Source organism: Pantherophis guttatus, chromosome 4 (genome assembly GCF_059756535.1).
Source record: "Pantherophis guttatus breed Tessera chromosome 4, ASM5975653v1, whole genome shotgun sequence".
Classification (NCBI taxonomy): Eukaryota; Metazoa; Chordata; class Lepidosauria; order Squamata; family Colubridae; genus Pantherophis; species Pantherophis guttatus.
In genome coordinates, this window is record NC_142066.1 from 149,277,098 (window position 1) to 149,301,566 (window position 24,469).

The 24,469-nt window shown below is 44.5% G+C and overlaps 1 protein-coding gene across 14 annotated transcripts in view; it reads right to left on the minus strand.

Annotated features, from left to right (window-relative positions):
- RBM33 (RNA binding motif protein 33) overlaps window positions 1-24,469 on the minus strand; it is a 124,316-nt gene that overhangs the window by 96,353 nt on the left and 3,494 nt on the right. For all 14 annotated transcript variants that reach the window (XM_087893070.1, XM_034401650.2, XM_034401648.2 and 11 more), the window contains exon 2: window positions 12,823-12,898. In XM_087893070.1, coding sequence (XP_087749196.1) covers window positions 12,823-12,898 — 76 coding nt within the window. The remainder of the gene's footprint in view (window positions 1-12,822; window positions 12,899-24,469) is intronic.

A 24,469-nucleotide genomic window follows, 5' to 3' on the forward strand; every position in this document is an offset into this window, starting at 1 on the left:
GGTAGTCCTCAACTTACAACCAGTTAGTGACCATTGAACCTACCTGTGGGCTCCTTAAGATTCAGATTTGAAGTCATGATGGTTGTCCCTCCCCGCAGTCATGTGACCAGATTGTAGGTACTTGCAATTGAGCCACATTTATAGCTATTTGCAGTGTGCTGCAGTGATGTGAGCACATTTTATGAGTTTTGTTGGTTTATATCTCACCTTTTTTTACAAAAAAGGGCAGCAAACGTATCCAATACATCTTCCTCATCCTATTTTTCCTACAATAACAGCCCTGTGGGTTAGGCCGAGAGAAAGTTGTTGACCCAAGCTGACTTTCATGGCAAAGTTTTGTCAAAAAATGGCATTTACGTCCAGTTATTGGCAAAAGTGTGCCCACAGGAAAGCTATGGTTCACTTAACAACCACAGCGGTCACTTTAAAATTGCTGCATTCATTTAACTACTGTTGTAAAAGAGGTTGTAAAATTGGATCTTTCATGTGATGCCCCGCTTTATGTTATGGTCATTGGTCAAGAACTACTTGTAGAGAATAAAGACAATTGCTAGATGTAACTTATAATTCTGGTTAATTCCAAAGAAATGCAGTTTCTGTTCCAAAATCACAATAATTTGCTCTTTTAAGTAAAGAAACATTTTCTCCCACCAATACTTAATGATGCTAAAGTGTACTAACGAGTACTAATTTCACAGAAGGGGTCCTCAACTTTAGCAGAATTAAATTCAAATGGGTGGCCTGTTTTAATTCCTTTTTTTTTTTTGAAAAAGTTTTATTTTAGATTAAAATAAAAAATAAAAAAAAAACACAACAACAACAACAAAAAAATATCATTCTTACAAACAATTATAGACAGCATCTCAATCGGTTGAAATCATTTCGTGCTTACAATTCTCCAGATCTCCTCATATAGCAATTATTCTTTACTTAAACTGAAGATAAATATTTAAACATTTCATATATACTATCTCATCTCCATACTTTTTTGTCAAACCATTGATAAAATATCTCCCATATTCAAATGGGTGGCCTGTTTTAATTCTTTACGAGCTAATTTCTAGAGCTAATTTCTAGAACTCCCTTAACGGAAAAATGTAAACTACTTTTTGCATAAAAATAATTGGAAACATCAGCCTACTTCAGGCACATAAAACAAAAATCTAGTTCTTTGGCTAAGGTTCTAATGCTGGGAAAGGTAGAAGGAAAGAGAAGATGCAAGCAGGAAAACAGACAGTTACTGTGGCAATGGGTGCACCCTTGGGAGATCTGAAAGACCAAGTTAGGGACAGGCTGTAAAGGAGAAAATATATTTATGTGGTCACTAAGAGTCGACACTGATTTGATGGCTCATTATAAATCAAGCATCAGCCAAAGGAAGATTAAAAAGTGTAAGGTAAAGGTTTCACCAGTCCAGTCATGTCCTTTTCTAGGGGGTCGGTGCTCATCTCCACTTCCTATAATATAGTTTTTATTGTCATTGTACATCACATATACAACGAAATTGGTTAGCCAAGGGAGCCAGCATTGTCCAAAGATGCTTCCGTGTCATGTAGCCAGCATGACTATATGCTGACTATATATGAAACGCTGTTACCTTCCCATTGAAGTGATGTCTATTTATCTATCTGCATTTGCATGCTTTCAAACTGCTAGGTTGGCAGAAGCTGGAGCAAGGACAGAGGCGCTCTTCCCATCACATGACTTAGAATAACTTTGTCACTTTGAATGTACACTAATTGGCATACATTAAAATGAAATTTTGTTGCATACAGGGTCACCATCTCCAATATAAAATACATAAACACACACACACACACACACACACACACACACACACACATAATTATGCATATACCCACATATATTATATGACACAGAGAAACAACATAGTCTAGTTTGGATGTATACATGTACATGGCGAGAGAAACGAATCTTGAGAGTTTACCAGATGGATGGCTTAGGGAACAAAGCTGATACAGAATCTGGAAGTCCTGCTAGAAGTACTTCGAAACCTCTTCCCAGAGGGGAGCAACAGAAACATAGTGCTTGGGTCTCGAACTGCGAAACATCTAGTCAATAAGCTCAACGTCTTAAAACCATTAAAACTTTAATTAACCCAAGTTAAACATGAGCCGAGTGCAGGACATTTCCCTTGCCATGATTACTCACTAGTTACCACAGAATTAATTAAGTAACATGGACCTCCATATAGAGAAAGGGCCTACAGAGAGTCCTCAATTTATGACTGTAATGGAGCCTGCTCATTACGGTTGTAAGTTGGATGGTCATAACAATTTTGTTTTTTTGCACCAGTAGTTAAAAAACACCACAGTTAAATGAATTTATTGTTCCCAATAATTCTTTTTAAAAACTGGAAGTAAAAGCTGTATTTTGAATATCTACATCTACATCTACATCTACATCTAATCTATATCTATCTATCCATCCATCTAGTGAAGTGACTGCAGGACACTTCAAATGGCCATAAATGCAGGCCGATTTTCCAGTGCCTGAAATGCGATCACATGACTGGGATGGATGCCTATGGAGATTCTGAGTCATCCAAATCATGGTTGTCCCAAAGGTGATTTCTCAAGAGGCAACTGGACTTTCTGTTTTTTTTCTTTTGAAGATGTTTGACTTTGCTTCTTGGATGAAAAGCAAAATATCTTCGAAGTAGAATAAGAAAGTCCAGTTGCCTCTTGAAAAATCACCTTTGGGACTTGGGTTGGAGTAGCCATTGGAACATGACAGAAGAGACTTCTAACACAACCTTGGTATAAGGTGAAGAATGAATGTGATCAAGCACAGGCACGACCTCAATGTTCAGCCTACACTGTGATGCTAACAGAAGTAAAACAAGTCTTACTTCTCTGCGCTTATTTCATCCATAGAAAACCACACAGCAGCATTGTTTACAGTTACTCAGTTCCTTATGAAACTGATATCCGGAAGATTCATAGCTGGGCCACCATGAAGAATTTAGCCTTTGTAATTCTCTGAGGACCCGGCTGTTCTCCCAGGCATTTGGGTCACCATGAGCCCTGTGGATTAAATTTGTTTACTATACAGATTGGAATTACTATCTTAACCTTGGACATTTGGACCACCCGAAGAACTGTTGTTGCAATTTATATCCTGCCCTGAATCACTGCTTTGAGATGAGCAGCACAAATAAATCAAACTATGATGACTTATTTGGGATCGTAGGAATCTATGAATTCTGATGAAATGGACATGGTCCTCTGTGATATTAACTCTGCCACCCATGGATTATTACATCTTTGTCCTACTTGGTCAAGTGAAGGGTGCCCAGGGAGTGAAAAGAAGTCAGATATGGGACAGTAGTAAATGTATTCTTAAGTGAAAGGGTGTGCCTCTGTTCAACTGTAAATAAAACCACTGGCAGCAGTCAACGGAATTGCAGAGTATAATCCACAAAATGATTGGCATCAAATTCTATTGCTCCTTACTATCGAGTCCCAAAAGAGCAATCAGCACCCTTGGATGTGGCCTAAATATATACTTTTATTAATTCATTAAGGCAACTTGATGCCATTCACATGTTTAAGGATTATAATTCTCAGAATTTCAAGCATGTCTACATGTTTACATATAGGTAGTCCTTGATTTATTATCGCAAATTGAGCCCAAAATGTATGTTATTAAACAAGACATTTGTTGAGTTTTGCCCCATTTTACAACCTTTCTTACCACATTTGTTAAGTAACACAATTGTTAAGTGAATCTGGCTTCCCCATTGATTTTGCTTGTCAGAACGTTGCAAAAGAGGATCACATGACTCCGACACACTGCAACCGTCACAAATATGAACCAATTGCAAACATCCAAATTCTGACCACATGACCACAGGGATGCTGCCACACTGCATAAGTGTGAAAAACAACCAGTCACTTTTTTCAGTGGGGTTGTAACTCCAAACTGTCACTAAATGAATGGTTATAATGGTTGCACTTATACATACATACCTATTTATTATACTTAATTTCATTTGTTAAATTTGTCACCCCTCTCGCTATGGGGCTACACTAAATTACTTACAACAATAAAATAGAAAGTGATTAAAAATGTAAAACTAACAATATTAAAGGAATAATAAATGTAAACAATGGAAGTACAATAATACAAAATTAAAAAGATGAATGGGAGGTGGAGCAGGAAGCGCAAGGGGCAGGTAGGGTCAATAGTGCAGCAACCACCTTCAGTAATGTACTCTCCCATTTGGTCCCCAGGCCAACCAGCAGAGCCAGGTTCTCAAAAGGATAGCAGGGTAGAGGCGAATCTCACCCTGGGGGCAGGATGTTCCAGAGGGTCAGCACTACAGCTGGATTCCATAGTCAGAGTTTCTTGATCCACAGGATTCTTAGCAGGCCTCCTCTGCCAGCATGAGTGGGATGGGCTTGTCTGAGCAGCATGACATGGTTCAACAAGAAGTCTGAACCCATGCCATGCAGGGCTTTAAAGGTCATAGCCAAAATCTTGAACTGCACCCGGAAGCAAACTAGCAGCCAGTGCAGTTCATGAAGCTGTGTACATGGGTCATTCTGTGGCCCCAAAGGCTGCTTCTGACGCCACACTTTGTACCAGTTGAAACTTCCAAAGGTATTTCAAGGGTGGCCCCATGTAAAGCACATTGTAGTAGTTCAAACAAGAAGGATAGAGTGCCGGGAGCTATAAATAACCAGGCTGAGCTCGAGGGAAAAGTCAAATGTATCACCAGTCTCCCTTCTCGCCCACAAGAAATCTAAAATCAGCCCACCTGGAATTTCATAGACCAGGGGAACAGGAATTTCTGTTGTGGCCTGCCAGTGGCCAGAGGAGCTGGTGGCAGACTCAGACAGTGAGGAAGTTGGGGAGGAACATGGGCCAATTCTGGAGTCTGGGGAAGGCTCTGATGAGTGCTCTGCGTTGGAGGCAGAGATGGGGCCAGGGCCATCCAACAGTTATCAGCTGCCAGGAGAAGAAAACAGCTAAGGAACAAGGGCCAACTCAGGAGTAAAGGCACAGGTGGACGGTGGCCCCTCCCATAGGGAATAAAGAGGCGCGAAAGGAGAGGGGAGTTTGCAGGAGACAATTAGTTCAATTCATTAGGGTGAAGATCTGTTCCTGACTTCTTGCCAAATAATTGCTGCTACTACAACGTGGCGTTTGGAAGCTATCGGCCTGGCAACTCTCCAAGACTGATAAAGGTCTGTAGTTGTGAAATCTCATGAAAGACTGTTTGCCAGGACTTGCTGAAGAGAAATTTCCCTTAAACCTAAATAAAAGAGGTTTTATCAGGGCAAGAAGTCTGCTTTATGTTCTTGGGAAACGTAGGTCAGAACAATTTCATTGACGGCCACATCAGAGTTGTGTTTGACCTTAAGGGGCCAGGCTCCTTAGCTGGGTGGATCAGCTTGAAGTCAGTTTTCTGCTGCGAGAGCCTCCTGTAGCCCTCTGCCAGAGAAAATAGAGCTCAGGGAGTCCCCCGAGCTGCATTTTCGGCTGCGACGGCCTCTTACAGCCTTCTGTCAGCAAAAATGGAGCTCAGGAAGGGCTGCGCATGGCCCTCCTGAGCTCCATTTTCTCTGGCAGAGGCACCATGGGCCGGTCCTTCGCTGTTTCCAGGGGCCAGATCTAAGCACCCCCGCGGGCCTTGAGTTTAACAACCCTGCCACAGACTCTTATCTACTGCCAATTTGCTTTGACCATTAGTAGTTCAGATACTTATAGAGAGCATTAGCACACAATAAACCTACACTCATTTGTACTGCCTGGATTCCTGATTTCCTATGCTTGACAGAGTCCTAATCCAGGAAAGACTGCAGCTGGTGCACTAACTAGCTCTCCTAGACATGACTGCCACATGATCTTCGAGAAAACGTTGCAAGATCCCCAAGATGCAAAGTGGGTCTGAACAGGGCAGTGCAATCCCATCCAGAACTAAACATGTCAAAGACCTGGATCCTGACGTTCCATCATGCACCCAAAACCACTCAGTCTTGCCAGAGTTCAGTTATAGTCTATTGTCCTCTTCCAGGCCCCTAATGCCTCCAGGCATTAGCTCCGAATGCTCCTAATGCATAGCATCATCAGGTCATGCGGACATGTGAAGTTGCGTATCATCAGCATACTGATGATATTTCAATCCATGGTTATGGATGATCTCACCTAGTGGCTTTTTGTAGATATTGAACAGGAGTAGAGAGAGTACTGAGTTTGGCGGTATGCCATACGAGAGTGGCCAAGGATTGGATTTCTCACTCCCTATCAACACTTCTTGGAACTAGACACCCAAAACGTCTGGAAAATATCATATTTTGGGAGAGGATGCTTTAAAACAGTGGTCACCAACCGGTGGTCCGTGAGAAAATTTTGGTGGTCCGTGGTGCACCCGGGTGGAGGAGGTGCTGCGGAATGAGCAATGGCCAGTCCTGTGACTAGAGCTCTGGAATATGGGACTGGCCAAGCAGCTCCTGGTGGGGCTGTAAATCTCCGTTGTAAAGGAAGGTTCATGCAACTTGCAACTTTGCAGCACAGCCCTTGCCGGCCAGAATGAGGTAATGGTGCAATGGGGGGTGGCGGTGCAGGCGGGCCGAAGCAATGGGTGGCAGCAACCCTGGGCTGTTTCTTCCCCCTGCTGTAGCTTCCTGTCGGCTGAACCCACCAGTGGCTGTCCCCGCTCCTGGCCCTCCCTTCCCAGTCACTCCTTGCCTGGCCTGAGAAGGGAAGGCATGGGATGGAGATTCGCTCCATATTCCAGAGCGGGAGCAAAACTTCGTCTCTTGCTGGATCTCCCGGGCGTTTCTTCCGGCCCTTGTTGGTGCTCCATGCATCTCAGTCTCTCAGGGAGATGCTTGACTTCCTCTCAGCCCCAAGACACTGGCTGGCCCATGAGATGAGAGAGAGAGAGAAAGAATGAGAGAGAGATGAGAAAAAGAGGGGGGAAAGAATGAGAGAGAGAATGAAAGAGAGAGTGAGAGAGAGAATGAAAGTGGGAGAGAGAGGGGAAAGAGAGAGGGGGAGAGGGGGGAGAGAGAAAGAGAGATGAGAGAGAAAGAGAGAGAGAATAAAGAATCAGAGAGAGAATGAGAAAGAATCAGAATGAGACAGAGAAAGAGACAGAATGAAACAGAATGAAAGAAAGAGAGAATGAGAGAATCAGAATGAGACAGAAAGAGTCAGAGAATGAAAGAGAGGGAAAGAGAGAGAAAGAGAATGAAAGAGAGAGAATCAGAGAAAGAGACAGAGAATCGGAGAGAAAGAAAGAGACAGTGAGAATCAGACAGAGAATGAAAGAGAATCAGAGAGCGAATCAGAGAGCGAATGAGAGAGAATGAAAGAGAGAATGAGAGAGAGAAAATCAGAATGAGAGAGAGTGGGGAAGAAAGAGAGAGAGAGAGAGAGAGAGAGAGAGAGAGAGAGAGAGAGAGAGAGAGAGAGAGAATGAATGGGGGAGAGAGAGGGGGGGGGAGAGAGAGAGAGAGGGAGGGAGAGAGAGAGAGAGAGAAAGAGGAGGGAGAGTGCCTGAAGGACCTCATCCCGTCATTGGGAGTCCAGGCGCTTCAGCAAGCGGCGCACTGGATTCGTATTAGTGGTCCACGGGATTTAAAATTATGAACTTGGTGGTCCCTGAGATCCAAAAGGTTGGGGACCCCTGCTTTAAAACATTGTCCTCCATTTCTGATTTTACAAACCAGCAGAAAACCAAAGCAAGATAAGCGACAGAAAATATCTGTCAAAAATATCTATCATGCTATAAATGTTACATTAGGAGGCTTATTACACATATTGAGTCACCATGGGCGAATAGGCGGCAATATAAATTTAATAAATAAATAAATAAATAATTCTAAAATGTAGGGTAATATCATTTAAACATGGCACTGAGGTGGAAGAGTCAATGCTTTTCTCTGCTTGAATCTTTACTATATAGAAAAAGCTCACAAAGTTTAAAGTACTATCGTAGCCCGTCAGCGGCCTGTGCAGTTGGTAGCTGATTCCGACAGCGAGGAGGCTGGTGTGGTGCTGGGCCAGCAGCCTGTGCAGCTGGGGCTAGAGTCAGATAATGAGGAGGCTGGAGAAGATGTGATGCCAGAGGCGGAGATTCAGCCAGGGCCTTCAGAACCTCCAGAAGCTCCCATAAGTGAAGAGGAAGAGGAGGAGCCTCTTCTCAATGCACAAGCGCACAGAGCTGTTAAAAGGCAGGAGTGGCTCCTCAGCCTTACTCTCGAGGTAAGGCTTGGGGCTAATTGGCCACTCCCCTAGTCTATTTAAGGAAGGATGACGACTGATGCAATTTGCAGGAAACAACTTCGTTCATATTCCTTCATATCTTGATTCCAGAAACGTTTGATTCAGCTCATTTCTCTCTTGTCAGTTTTCCTGCAAATTGCTTCTGGGCATTCTGCCCACCACAGTAAGATTACGATTATCTGAAATACTGTACCTCAGAATTGAGTTATTATTCTTTGGATTCTTGTCAACTGTTAATGAAGTTAAATTAACAGCCCTTGTTCAGAAAAGACTGATTTAAACTGTACTTGTGTTCGAACAACTACTAAGAAAGCTCATTAGTAATCTTTAATTAGTAAACTAAGGTTTGTATGGACTTTGTGTGTGCTGCGTTCTTTGGGGTTCGTAGCTGGGGCAGAAAAAGTACCGTGTTTTTTGGTCTATAAGAACTTTCTTATAAAAAGTGAGTGGAAATATCTGTGCGTCTTATAGAGAGAATGTTGCCGAAGCACCCGCCCACCCACCAGCACCCGCCCACCCACCAGCCCCCACCCTTCAGCCTCTGCCTCCCAGCAATTTGCCTCCTTGCAGCAAACAGCAAAGAGTCTGGTCAGCTTCAACACAGCCTGATTTAGCACCAGCAGCTGATTGGCAGTTGGAACTGCCGCCCAGAATACCGCAAATTGCTGGGAGGCAGAGGCTGAACGGTAGGGGCCAGTGGGTGGGCGGGGCTTCAGCAATGTTCTCTCTATAAGACGCACAGACATTTCCACCCACCTTTTTTTTGGGGGGGAGGAGAAAGTGCATCTTATAGACCAAAAAACACGGTACTTTAAACTTTGTGAGCTTTTTTTATATAGTAAAGATTCAAGCAGAGAAAAGCATTGACTCTTCCACCTCAGTACCATGTTTAAATGAGCTGCTGTTCCAGGCTGCGGGGATCGCCGCCACCCATCGTTGCTATTGCCGCCCATCACCGCCTCCACGCACCCCATTTTTGGCCTCCATGTGTCCCGCTTGTGACCCATTCCAGGAGCAGGGATTGCCACCGCCTATCCCTGCCCCCTGGAAAGGGCTGAAAATGAGACACATGGAGCCCGAAAATGGGGTGCACGCAGGCTGAAATCGGGATGCACAGAGGCCGAAAATGGGGCGCGCAGAGACGGCGATAGGTGCCAGCGGTGATCCCCGCTGCCTGGAACAGCTGATCAGTAGTATTCTGGGAGTATTCCGGGAGGCTGATCCAACCGCCAGTCAGCTGCTCATGCTAAATCAGGATGTGTTGAAGCTGACTAGGCTGTTTGCTGTAAGGAGACAAATTGCTGGAAGGCAGAGGCAGATTTTTTTTTCTTGTTTTCCTCCCCAAAAGCTAGGTGCATCTTGTAGTCCGGAGCTTCTTATAGTACAAAAAATACAGTAGCTCATTTTTTTTTAAAAAAATGTGCAGAAAAGAGTATTATTCATCCCTCCTATCACTACCTGAATAGTGATGACAAATGCAGATTTGAACGTAAGGAAGAATGTAACAAAGTTAAGAGATGAATTCCTAACGAAGTTTAAATAATGGAATTTCTCAATAGAATTATTTGATCCCAGTAGGTATATATAGAAGTCAGCTGAAAACCAATTGCAAAAGCAAGTGTTGCTGAACGTAGTATAGTAAAATCTTGATTTTAATGGTGGAAGAGGTGTTTAACAAATACAAAGGCCTGTTAAATCTGAAAAGTGCTCTTTTGTGTACACATAAAAGTGTCCCTTTATTTTAATATCCTTTTTTCCAATTCCACCACTTGCTGCAGGGGGAATAATATGTTCCCACAGTGCTGCTTCCCTACAATCACCCATAGCCTTAGATACTAATCTGCCTTCATCAGCCTGGCCCAGTCTTACAGTAAAAGCCCAACAACTACAAGAAATAGATTCAAAGTATGCAATCAGCCCCTTCCTCATTGAGCCCCTGATCTTCTCCATTCTGTCACATAGGCCACTGGCTTACCCATCCCGAGCAAAAGAGCAATCTTTCCCAAACCTTCCCAGAACATCAGCAAAACCTGTTAAATCAACTTCCATCAAAACTTCAAATGTTGTCTACTGCATTCAATTTATCCATTAAATTGAAGATGACCATTCAGTCATGTCCAACTCTTGGCAATTCTATAAGCCAGGTCTCACTACTTCTTCTGATTTTGCACTACTTTTTAAAAGTTTTTCTATGCTCTGATTGGTGTCAGCTTTGATGGTGTCAACACTAAATTAAGGTCCATTAAATACAGATTTTAATATACTATGAAATGTTCACTAATAAAACAGCCTTTTCTGCTGCAGCTCCCGCCTCTGGAATATCATGCCCCACAAGGTGAAATCTGCCCCCTACTTCTTGATTTTCCAAAAGGGCCTGAAAACCTCTGCCAACTGGTTTGGGCCCCTGATAGGCATATCTCATTCTGGAGGTGGCTAGTAGACCAACTGCTCCCAGTTTATACATTGGTCTTTTTATCCTGTTCGTTGTTAACTTTAATGTTTTAACTTTCTAATTGTTTTATACTGTGATTTATAAAATTGTAAGCCCCTTAGAATCGCTTGATAGTGAGATGGGCAGCATAGAAATTTAATAACTAAATAACTCAAGTTACGGCCCTAATTGGAACAGACCTTATGTTGCTAAGCAAGATGGCTGTTAAGTGAGTCATGTCCAATTTTACAATCTTTTCACAATGATTGTTAAGCAAATCAAACAATCATTAAACAAATCCAGCTTCCTCTATTATCTTTGTCAGAAGTCGACTGAGAAAGTCACAAATGATGATCACATGAACCAGTGCGGCAACCACTGGAAATACATGCCGTTTGATCACATGGCCATGGGGATGCTGCAACGGTGGTGTGAGGGCCAATCATCTCTTTTTTCATTGCTGCTGTAATGGAACGGTCAGTAAATGAATAGTTTATAAATGAAGGACTACCTGTAAATACTAGACTTGTTCATGTCTTCAGGCTCTTTAACTGAGGAGTGGGGGGGAGTTAACATCATAATATAGTTAAGATCTGCTGAACTCCTTCATTTAGTCCATAGACTGATTCCAACAAATGAGCTCACTTAAATATGTATATTATTCATTGGTGCTAGTGATCACACGTTATATAAAGGAGTACAAGTACAAGTAACTAACAAGGTACAAACAGGCACATATTTAGATAGATAGGAAAAAATGTAATAAATTGCTCATTTTTGTTAGGTCCATGAATTCCCCCCATGCAGGGGTGAAATGTAAAATTTTTCCCTACCGGTTCTGTGGGTATGGCTTGGGGGGGGGGTGTCCTGTGACTGAGTGGGCGTGGCCAACTCGATGTCACTCATAGCCACGCCCACTCAGTCACAAGACACACACACCCCACCAGGCCATGCCCACAGAACCCAGTAGGAAAACTTTTTTAATTTCTATTCTGCCGTCCACTCACCACCCGCTCTCCCTTCGCTTTGGGTCGGGGGCCGGGGCTCAGGGATGCACCATTCCCCGGGGCCCTGGAGCCGCTGCCTACTTTGACCAGGTCGGGGAATGCACCATTCCCCAACTCCGGCCTCGCCCCGGAGCCGCTGCCTGCTCGCCCAGGTGGAGGCTCCGGGGCCTTGGGGAATGGCGCATCCCTGGGCCCTGGTCCCCGACCCAAGGCGAAGGGTGAGCGGATAGCGAGTGGGCAACAGCTCTGAGGCAAGGCAGGAGTCAGGGAATGGTGCATTCCCCAACCCGGTTGAGGGAGGTGGCAACCAAGCGGGGGCTCCAGGGCTTCGGTGAATGGTGCGTCCCTGGGCCCTGGCCCCCGACCCAAGGCGAAGGGCGAGCAGGCGGCAAGTGGGCAGCGGCTCCGGGGCAAGGCCGGAGTCTCTTTCTGGGCATGTTGCTTCTGCCTGTTGGCCCACTTCCTGAAGCTGGCAGCTCCGCAGCCAGCTGCTTTGCTTTTTTCCTCATGGGAGGCTTGCGTGGTAACACCAGCAGAAGCACTGCGGGAAAGTGGCCCAACGAGCAGAAGCGCTGCACCCAGAAAGAAAAGGGGAAGAGAGGCCAGTGGGCTGCAGAGGTGAAGGCAAGCTCTGGGGCGGCAGCAACACTCCAGGAGAGAGGGCGGATGTCCCGAGACTGCACATGCAGTGCCGCCACCATTGCCTCTCTTGGCCCCAGAGCATGCGCCGAGCCTCAAAAAACCAGGTTTACTTCCTGGTTTTAACTTATGGGTGGGTGGGCAGAGCCTCCAGCTGCCATTCTACCAGTTCTCCGAACTACCGGCCATCATCTCTACCGGATCGGCCGAGCTGGTCTGAGCCGGGAGCATTTCATCCCTGTCCCCATGTATTCCATAGCAAAATGCAACTCTGATTAAAGAAAGTGGGCCCTGCCCACTGCCTGCTCTTCATAGCAGGCATACATATCTCTACAACTGAGTGACAGTTATGCACATGGCAGATAAACAAACACATTGATGTCTGTATTTGAATGTTTTCTAGATCCTATAAATTAACAGTGAAAGAGAGAAACAAATCACATATAGTAGAAAACATCTCTGCATAAAAGGAAAAAAAAGGCTTACCTATCCCAATCATCATCTGCAGTTCTCCTTCTCCAAGACCTTTCTGCACCAGGTTTATGACAATCAAAGTCATCCTCTATAAACAAAAGACATTTGATAATTTGAACAATATGAAACAAATGCTTGGATTCTCAGACAGCAGTATTGGTATTATTTTGAAGAATCATACTAGAGTCACCCTAAATTTAAGGTGATTCTTACAAGGCTGTGCCTATCTAGTAACTCCGGACCAGATCTGAATCTTCAGGGGACGATAATTTGATTCATCCGGATAATCTGACTACAAGCCCATCCCATATAGCCAATTATTAAAAATTATATGAACTGTAGTCCAAAATAATCTAGGCTGCTTATCTCTCATTTAGGAATTCCTTTTTAAAATTCTAGTATCTATTGGCAGCTCTGGATTCATTATGTAGCATCAACAGTTACTCACAACATAGACTATTTTTCAGTACATATATTACCTAGATCAGGAGTGTCAAACCTGATTGCATTGTGGGCCGTGGATCATGAAAAATCCGTATCAGGATTTTTTTTTTTGCCTTTGCGGAGCCAGGGTGGCCGTGGCATGCATGCGGGCCGCCAGTTTGACAGGCCTGGTCTACATGATGTTCACTAAAAAGCTTCAACAAGTATTATTTGTCTAATTATCATTCAAAAATCTCTTTTACACTACAACCCTATATATGAAACCAAATTAAGTCTCAACAAGATGTAGACTTTGTTTATCCAGAAATCATCTGAATTCAAGATAATTCCATCTTTAGGCCATGACAGAAATGCAGTTACAATCTCTTGGAAGGGACTGTTAGAACAGGGGTCCCCAACCCCAGGTCCATGGACCGGCACCGGACCTCAGCATGCCACAGAAACAAGTGAAGCCCCCTCCATGGGATACAGGCAGCTCATAAAACCACGCCCCCTCTGGTCTATGGAAAAAAACTTTCTCCATGGAACCGGTCCCTGGTACCCAAAAGGTTGGGGGCTTCTGTGCTACAAGATCTGAACAGATTTTTTCCTGGACTCACGACTCTAACTGCAGAGCTAGTGGAGGCCATGCCAGGAGATCCTTGGTCAAGCAATAGTTTCTGAAACAGGACATTCTGCTATCACTCATACTCTCATTATATTACAATTAATGAATTAGTTCCTATGAAATCTACTCAGAAATTGCAACTGATTCAAACTGCAGCAGCCCAGCTGTTGATGGGGCCAATGTCAGATTAACAAAACGTTCTCCATCTTGCAGGAGCCACACTAGATATCACTACACTTCTACAGTGTATTGTAGAAGTATTGTATTCTACATGCTGGTAATTGCTTATGAAGTCCTTTATGGCTTGGGGTCTTCAGAACTGTTCCTGAAGTAGAATTTCTCTGGTCTGTGGATTCTGTTGAGGTGAGGGTGCTGGCGATTAATGACACTAACTCTCCCCATCAAGATTTTAGGTGAGGGCAGCACAGAACAAATTTCTTTTGGAATTCTTTGTCACTGTCTCCCCAAAATTAGAACAGCTCCTTCCTTCATTGGATTCCAAAAGCAGGAGAATATCATACTTTGGGCCTTCAAGGAAAGGTAATAAGAATTATTACCTATATTGTCAGGAAATTATGACTTACTGCTGAAGGCTGCACAAAATGTAATGAATTGAATGGCATACAAATTATGTGAAATAAACATGTTTACAGAAATCTAAGTTACACACTGTTCAGGTCACTTCTTGTATTACTCATTTTATGCACATGGAATTGATGCAATGTCTTCTATAATATTGGAATATATACTTAACCAATAGATTTAAGGATTCATGAAGACTTTTAACAACGTTTCTTTTCCATACTTTCAAAAAAAGAAAGGAAGGTAGAGAAATATACCATGTTACTTTTCTTTAACCTGATGTCCTCCACGTATGCTGAACTACAATTCTCATAATTTAATAAAAGAAAAAGTATAGAATTAAGAGTTCTGCTTTTTTCTATGCTCTAAACTTCTGAAAGAAACTGAATGTAGCACATTGTCAACAGCCAAAAGGAAGCTTTGTGTTTAACTGCAGAATATACTTCCTTAAATTGGTAAAATACCACGAATGTGTAAATTAGGCTGGGCAAATTCATGGAGAATAAAACTACTAATGGCTATTAAGCCTGATGGTAATATATCATCTTCAGTTTTGAACGCAATATTGTCATATGTATTAGTTGCTGTCTAATATCTAATGATTTCCACCATCCAGGCATCTCCTGAATTGACAATATTTTCCACTAATATACACTGGAATAGTTCTCCAAAAGATTTTTCATCATATTTGCATTTTTAAGGCTCAAGTATAGACATACGAATGCAAAGAAGGAATAAAACTAGCCAAGTCACCTATGACAAGAACAATTCAAACTGCAAGAAACTTGAAATAAATATTTGCAGACAGAATACTGAGTTTCCAATATCTTCTCTTACCTTACTACTATATAGTCTGCTAGACAGCATTGTATCTTATAACAAGTTTCCAAAGCATCCTATATCAACTGAGAACTAGGATTAATTAATCAGAAAGTGATTTAGACTACTAGAAGATAGGTCTTTCAAGTTCAAGCAATATTTTAACATTTATATGACAGAATTATACTTTACAGTCTTGGCATGTGAACCTTCCCTTCGGTAGCAAGTATACCTGCCAGTTGATTCTCTCACTTTATTAGGCACATCTGAAACCCACGAAACCACCAGCTCAGAACAACCATCTAAAATATATATATAGATCTCTTTTCAGAGAAACCTTTCTAAGTATGTGTTCCCTTTCTTCCTTGTACAATATGTAACTGCAAGAGCACTAGATATTATGATACCAATATTCTTACAAAAGTAGTTCTCCTCCTTGATTGGAAACGGCAGTCAGTGCCGGGTAGACTCCGTCAGTTGGCCAATCAGGACCGAGTCTGCAATGTTGTTAAGCCCCGCCCTTCCTTCTGCTCTCAAGTTCGACTCAGTCAGCTTGGACAGTCGTGTCTCTCTCTGTTACAGTCTTTATCTCTGGCCTTTGCCATTTAAAATTTTTGGATCTCAAACCAGATCTTTTCCAGCGTGAAGGACTTTGTTCTGGTTCCGCTGAAGGCCGTGCGGCGGCTCGAGACTGCCAACCAGCAATCTCTCAGGCAGAGCCCACGAGTTCACTCCGTAGCTCTGTCCTGCACCGGGCCCGATCTCTGATTATTGGCAGCTCTGACGGGCATTCAGGCTGCGATCAAGCCTTTGCTTAGCAGCTTTGTTTATGTGTAACTTTTTTGGCGTGACGAGGATTGCTGTTAGCCACGCCGTTTCGATCGCACTTGTCGCCGTTGGGCTAGCGATCTCTATTGTCGCCACTGCATTCGCGCCTGCTACGTTGCCTATCTCAACATTCCCTGGAGGCGCAGTGAGTAGGATTGGGCCCCCGATTCCGGCTAGAAATTGCTTGTGGTGCCGAGGTTTGTTTCTTTCAAAATGGCGGACACCCGTTCCTCCAGGTCTAGCCACGTGGCTGTCTCTCACAGGAGTAGGAAGCGCCACAATAGTGATCTGGGGGAGGGGACCTCGGGGCATCAGCGCTCATCCAAAAAGGCTAAAGCAGCTCCTGCACCACCTGCTAAATCTGCACAAACCCTGAGGGACGAGCAGCGCCGTCACAAAGCCCTGGAGCAAGCTGTTCAAAAGGCACAGTTGCAAGCCTCTAAACATTCTAAAGCTCCTGCTCCTGCCAATCCATCCTCCCCTCAGGAGCCTGAATTGCTGGCCTCAGACCACCAGGATCTTCCCCAGGCCACCCATAGGGCTTCACTGTCTCCTGATCGTTTCGTCAGGGGTGCTTCCCCTTCTTCTGCTGAGGTGGCCATTTTGTTTGCCACGCTGCCTCCTGAAGGCCAGCCCCCAGCTTCTGGCTCGCCTGAGGCCGCCCATAGTGCCACTGCTTCAACTGCACCTCCTCCTCCTCCACCTCCACGACCTCCTCCTCCATCGACTGAGCCTTTGCCTTCAATAATTCCTCCTGCCCTGGCTTCCCTCATTTCGGAGGCCATTCGTCAGGGGATAGCTGAGGGTCTTCACCAATCAGCCAGATCTGAAGTGTCTGATTATGGCAGTCAGGCCAGCCACTCACCGCACAGGGAGGATGCTGCAACTCATATCGATAGACCTGCTTCTCCGACTTCTGCGAGTCAAGTTTCTGTGTCTGCTGAGGATCTGGCTCTAGACCAGGAATGGTCTGATGATGACGGTCTTGAGCCAGACCAACCTGCCTTTATTGGCCTTTTCAAGCCACATTTATTTCGTTCCTTGCTATTCAAGGCTCTCTCAGCTACCAAAATGCTACCTGCTTCCTCTGGACAGGGGTCTGCTTCTACTAATGATGATCCTTCTACTTCCCTTTTCTCAGAACAGCCAGTTCGAGTTGATACCTTACCGGTGCCCAAATTTTTTTCCAATGTGGTGAAGAGGCAATGGGCCTCCCCTGGTTCTGGGCCTTTGCCCAATTCTCAGGACAAAAAGTTCTATTCTCTGGCAGCAGATTTTTCTGACTTACTCCAGGTACCAACTGGAGACGCCCCAGTGGTGGCCCTATCTTCCACTACTCATCTGGCCGGCCCTCCTGACAAATCATTGCGGCCTTAGGACAAGAGAGCCAAGCGGACCCTGATCAAAGGCCATCAAGCCTCAGCCTGGGCAGTAAGAGCCACTTCGGCGGCCTCTTTTTTCAACAGGGCCTCCATATTGTGGTTGAAGCAACTGCAGGAACGCCTTCCGGCTTCCAATTCGTGTTCTCATCAAGATATTAATAAGATCTTAGCAGCTTGGAATTTTTGGGTGACGCCACTCTCAATACTTCCAGATTTGCAGCCAAGGCTATTGGTTCATCAGTCACATCTCGGAGGCTTCTTTGGCTCCGTCACTGGCAAGCCGACACCAGAAACAAATGGCGTCTGGCCGCCTCTCCATACGCTGGGGACAAGCTGTTTGGCTCTTCTCTCAACCCGATTCTGGTTGAAACCAGGATCATAAGAAGGCTTCCCTTTTGTGTCTTGAAGGTCTGAATTTCGTCAACAATCCTATTTTCATTCTCAGTCCTTTCGTCCCTCAGATAGTGGCTCTTCATACAACCGATCTCCTCGGCCATTCCCCTCCAGAGGAACGCAACATCAGGATTTCCAGGTCAGACCAGCTTCCCGGTTTCTTCCCAAGAGGTCTTTCAGAGGTGGGAGGGGCCGTCCCTTCCGCAGATCTCGATAGCCTGCCCCCGGACTCTCATGTTGGAGGACGCCTCTCATTCTTCTCCAACCGTTGGGACTCCACTACATCCAATGCCTGGGTACATTCTACCATTAGAGAGGGTCTTCGCTTGGAATTCAATTCACTTCCCCGTCAGGTTTTTGTTCCTTGTCTCAGCGTTAAAACCTGACACCTTGTTCCCTGTCTCGAGATTTCTCTTACCGTGCACGTATGGCTACTGCTGTCGCGCACTTACTACAAATTAATGCCATTGAGGCTGTTCCTCCATCTGAACTCAGGTCAGGGTTTTATTCCCGCTTGTTTTTGGTCCCCAAGTCCTCGGAGGGTTGGCGGGCTATCTTAGAACTAAAATCCTTGAACCGGTACATAACTTATCACCGGTTCAAGATGCATTCCCTTCACACTATTTTAGAGTGCATTAGGGATGGTGATTTTCTGTCCTCAGTGGATTTGACAAAAGCCTATCTGCATGTCCCCATTTTTCCGCCTCATCGCAAATTCCTCCGCTTTTATTATACGGCAGCAGTTCTCAACCTGGGGGTCGCGAACCCTTTGGGGGTCGAACCGCCATTTCACAGGGGTTGCCAAAGCCCTCTCTCGCCCTCCCCCCACGCCTTCACTCACCCTCACTCTCTGCTCTGTTGGATCGCCGGCCGTTTGCTTACCCCGCCCACTCCCAATCTATTGCTGCCTCGAGTCCCAGTTGATGGCTAAAGGAAAAAAAACTGTTTAAATTCTTGCCGCGGGGCTTCAAAGGGCCGCCCTATAGCCAGTGGTGGGATTCTACCGGTTCCGCCCCCCCTTGCCCCGCCCCTCCGCACCACTATTTATTGCCAATAAATAGTGGTGGGTGAGGGGCAGGCAAGCCAGCAATTTAACAAACAGTTCGGTGGTTTTTTTGTAATTTTATTGGCCCTTGATTAGATCGGCTCCTGACTCTCAGCTGATTTGCTCTCAGCTGTTTTGCTCAGGGCTCTGCTGCTTGCTTGCAAAGAGTGCAGATTTTTTTCCCCCTAGCTATGCTGAAAAACGAAACTAAAAGTAAAGCTGGCTGTTGGCTTTGCTGTAACGTTGGAAAATTAGGCAGGCAGATTTCTTTTCTTTTTCCTCACCAAAAAAGGTAGGTGCAAACCATGGGAAATTTAGGGAAAAAGAGGAGAGTTCAAGATTTTAAAACACAAAAGAAAAAAAGCTCTATTTAACTAGGGAATTGTAATAATTGAGATACTATTAATTGTATATTGTGTTGAAAGCAGAAATGGTTAAGTTGTGGTTTGGAGGAATATATGGGGGAAATTATTTGGTTTATTATTATTGGTAAATATAATTAATTGATTTGTAAGAAATTGGATTGCATGGAAATAATTGGAATATTCATGTTCAAATTAATATACAAAAAAGGTAGTTATATAACTAATTGATTTATATTAAAATGTTGAATTTATATTAAACAACTGTAATATTACATAATTAACTAATGCGAGGATGGATATAAAAATAGATGACAATGGGAAAGGGTATAATATAGAAGAGAAGGGAAAAATTGAATTTGATTAAGATTAGAGATGAGGATGAAGGGTAATAGTGGTTTTTTTAAAAAAATAGATGAGGAATAAATATGGCAAAATGGAAATATAGAAATTGTAAATTTAATTGAAATGACTAAACACTGTTTAAATTTGTGAACCGGCCAAATACTCTGTTCAAAGAAAATACATTGTATATTTGTATGTGTGTTTCTAATTATTGTTATTTATTCATATTTGTTCTTTTATTCTTTAAAGTTTAACAATTCATTCTTTATTTTAATATCTTTGTATTTGTTTGGGGTTGGCTTTCTTCCCTTTCATCTTTTTTATTGTACAGCAATCTTTCTCCTCAAACCTATCACCTCTCTCTTTTCTTTCCTTCTTACTTTCTCTTCCTCCCCCTCTTCTTCTCCTCCCTACTTCCTCTTCCTTTTTCCTTCTTCTCCTCTCTTCCTCCCTCTCTTACCCTCCCTCCTACTCTAATTTCCCTTCCCTTCCTTCATCCCTCTCTATTGCTGTATCCTTTTATGCATATGGACTACTCAGAGGGCTGAAAAAGTTATTTCTGACTGGTCCTCACACTTTTGACCAGATCTCGAATTTACGACTATCCTCACATTTTACGGTTTTTGCCCTATCTTATTACCATGGTGAAGAGAAGCAGTTGTGAAATGAGTGACATGGTTGTTAAGAATGCTGCACGGGCATAAATGTGAGGATGGTCATAAGTGTGAGGACCAGTCAAAAGTGCGAGGACCTGTCAGAAATGACTTTTTTCAGCCCTCTGAGTAGTCCCTATACACATAGCCATGGCCACCCGGTCACATGACCAGCTAGCAACGCCCACCCAGTCACATGACCTCCAAGCCACGCCCACAAAATAAGCCATGCCCACGGAACCGGTAGTAAAAAAATTTAGAACCCACCCCTGGTTGGGGGTCACCACAACATGAGGAACTGTATTAAAGGGTCACGGCATTAGGAAGGTTGAGAACCACTGTTATAGGGGCTCTCATTACCAATATAGAGCTCTCCCCTTTGGCCTCTCCTCTGCCCCCAGAGTTTTTACAAAATTAATGGCGGCTCTCGTCGCTTATATCTGGGCCCTCCCTATTCACATTTTATTTTACCTGGATGATATTCTCATCCTTTCCACGTCCCTTCCCCGAGCTCAGCAGGACATTCGCACTACACTTCAATTGCTCCAGGATCATGGTTTTCTTATAAATTGGTCCAAGAGTTCTCTCTCTCCCTCCACCCGTATCCAACATTTAGGGCCCATTATTGATACTACTTCATCTAAGGTTTTCCTGTCCCTGGCCTGCCAATCCAACTTATCTGATCTGACGTCCCAGTGTTTTGAGGGCCGTCCCGTTTCCGTCCTCACCCTTTCTCGTTTACTAGGTAAAATGGTGTCCTCATTTGGCATCGTCCCTTGGTCCCGTCTGCATAGTCGACGGCTTCAATGGTTTCTCCTCCCTTATCAAAGGTCCCTTTCTGTTACCTCCCTAGTTAAAGTTTCCCTTCCCTCTGAGGTATTGAATTCCTTGACGTGGTGGTCCTCTTCAGCCATCTCCAAGGGTAGTCTACTTAGGGAGCCCCGTAAGTTGGTGCTCACTACTGATGCTAGCCTTTCGGGTTGGGGAGTGCATTTGGACTCCCAGATGGTCCAGGGTCGCTGGTCAGAACGGGAGAAAGGGTGCACTATCAACCTACTGGAATTGAGGGTGATTTTTTGTGCCTTGCGGCATTTCCACCACCTGCTCGCCGGTCAGCATGTCCTTGTGTTGACTGACAACGTTTCCACCAAAGATCATGTCAATAGACAAGGTGGCACTCGTTCTCGTTCCCTTTTTCATGAGGCTCTCCAACTAGGGCTCTGGGCAGAGACCCCACTTAGCTTCCCTGAGGGCATCCCACATTTCTGGGAAGTCGAACATTCAAGCCGATTCCCTCAGTCGTCATCTAGTAGATCATTCTGAATGTAAACTTCACCCGGAGCTCTTCCAGGAACTTTCACACCTCTTCAGATGCCCGGCGGTGGACTTGTTCGCTTCCCACATCAACCATCAGGTACCACGTTTCTTTTCTAGATTTCCATCCCCGGGTGTGGAAGCGGTGGACGCTCTCCTAGCCCCCTGGCCTCAGGGCCTGCTCCTCTATGCGTTCCCTCCCCTCCCTCTCATCGCCAAAGTCCTAAGAAAGCTACTGGAGGAAAAAGCAGAACTGGTTCTTCTCGCCCCGCATTGGCCTCGTCGGACTTGGTTCGCGGACTTGGTCTCAATTTCTGTAGCTTGTCCTTGGAGGATCTCAGACAACCGGATTTGCCTCCTGCAAGGAGCTCTTGTGCATCCCGAACCCCAGTGGTTGCAATTAACCGCTTGGAGACTGAGCAGGAGTTTTTGACCAGGGTCAACATCCCGCCTGACGCTATTCGGACCATACAGGCCGCACGGCGCCCATCTACTGTCCTTATCTATGAGGCTACATGGCACGCCTTCTCTACCTGGTGCGTTGCTCGGCAGGTGGTTCTTACCTCTCCTTCTGTGGCTCACATTATCAGCTTTCTGCAGGATAGCCTCGACGTCGGTCTCACCCCATCCACGCTGAAGCGGCCAACTACTGCGCTATCCTTCGTTTCGGCATGTGATTCTCTAACAGCAGTCACCAAGAATCCTTTGATACGCCAATTCCTATGGGGAACCACCAACCTGCGGCCTCCGGTCATACATCGATTCCCTACGTGGGACCTCACCAAGGTTCTCGCCTCCCTTACCAAAGCTCCTTTCGAGCCCCTCCGGGTGGTTTCGCTCAGGTTTCTCTCCTTCAAGGTGGTGTTCTTGGCTGTGGTGACTTCGGCCGTCGCATCTCTGAAATGGCTGCTCTGTCGGTTCGCCAGGATTTGTGCGTATTTCATCACGACAAGGTGGTTCTTCGTTTGGACCCCACCTTTATTCCAAAAATCAATTGTTTTTCATTGCATTCAGGAAATCTCTTTGCCTAGTTTCTGCCCGCATCCGACTCATCAGCTTGAAAAGATCTGGCACACACTTGACGTGCGCAGGGCCTTAAAAGATTTACATCTCATGCACCTCCTCATTTTGTAAAACAGAAGCCTTGTTTGTCTCATTTCAACCCAGTTCCATGGGAACCAAGGTTTCGGCTCCGACTCTGGGACGCTGGCTTCACGCCACGATTGCCTCTGCCTACGAATCACAGTCCCTGGCAGTTCCTCGCCACGTGACTGCTCACTCTACCAGAAGTGCTGCCACATCTGCAGCATGGGCGACCCAAGCATCTCTTGCCAGGCCGCAACCTGTTCTACCCCGACACCATTTATTCGGCACTACTGTCTGGATGTCTATCCTTCGGCTGATGCTGCCTTCGGCAGACGTGTCCTGCAACGGGTTCATATTTCTTGAAATTCAGCTGAGCCGTGGATCTTCCCACCCGTTGGACATCAAACTTTGGTATGTCCCAGCACTGACTGCCGTTTCCAACCAAGGAGGAGAATGGGCGTTGGTCCTATCTGATACGCCCTTTCTCTCATGGGAGGAAATGGCAGTCAGCCCCTCCCTGTCTGGGGCCAACCCGTGTGGTGTCGGGGTGGAGTGGGATGTACTAATTCTCTTTCTTTGCAGTTGGAGACACGACAATCTGCAGTGAATTCCTCGGCGATAAACTGGAGAGCAGAAGGAAGGGCGGGGCTTAACAACACTGCAGACTTGGTCCTGGTTGGCCAACTGACGGAGTCTACCCGGCACTGACTGCCGTTTCCTCCCATGAGAAAAAGAGCCTATCAGGTAGGACCAACACCCATTTTCTGTATGTCTACTGAAACAGTATCTCACCTATTTATAATACAAATTGTGAACATAAATACTGTCAAATGCCTAACTATATTTCCCTGTGGTATGGCTGTATTATTATCCTTCTCATCTTTTCTACCTCCTCCAATGATAATTGGTGTTATTATGATTATTACTACTGTTGTTTTGCATGTACACTGAGAGCTTCTGCACCTAAACAAATTCCTTGTGTGTCTAATCATTCTTTGACAAATAAAATATTCTATTCTATAAGTGGAGGCACTCTCCACTTATAGAATAGAGTAATTATATAGGCAGTAATTATATTTTAAACCCTAAAAAGGAAGATGTAAAACTCAACAGTTCAAGTGGCCTAGCTGCAGGTACATAGCATAGCCCTGTAACATCTATTCTGATATCTTCCTCCCTTAACTACTAAAATGTCACTCTAGTCTAGGTAGTGTAGTTATTTATAGGCTTTTTAAAATATTGTGACTATTTTAGTATGCAATTTAATGTTATTAAATTTGTTTCTAATTTATACTGGTAATGTCAGACCTGCCACAAACTTTAACTTCTAAGTAGAAAACAATCCCTGACCATTTGCTGAGAAAGATATATTTTTATTAGAGACCAAGTGTATTGCAGGTCATGCATAACCAGAACTGAGATTTGCATGCCAAAATCACTACCTTATTACCTTATAGTTTTCCTTCCTTTCCCCTCCTTGTCTTTCATTTTCCTCCCCAAGGTAATCAATTAAAATCTTGCAAGCTGTTTTCCTAACGGTCAGTTCAAGTTCTGGTATGCCACTCCCTCCTTCTTCCAGCTTGGCAACCTTGAAGCAGTTTCTTAAGACAGTACAGCACCTTTTTCGGTTTCCCACACATGCCCCCTTGATCCCCATTCTCCATAATTCATGGCAGAGTGTCACTTCATGTCAGCGAAGCACAAGCAAGCATGAAGTGGCAGCTGACAGTTAACAACCTGTATATATTGTATATTGTAAATAAGTTATAACTACAATAAAGCCTTGAATAAAAATCTTT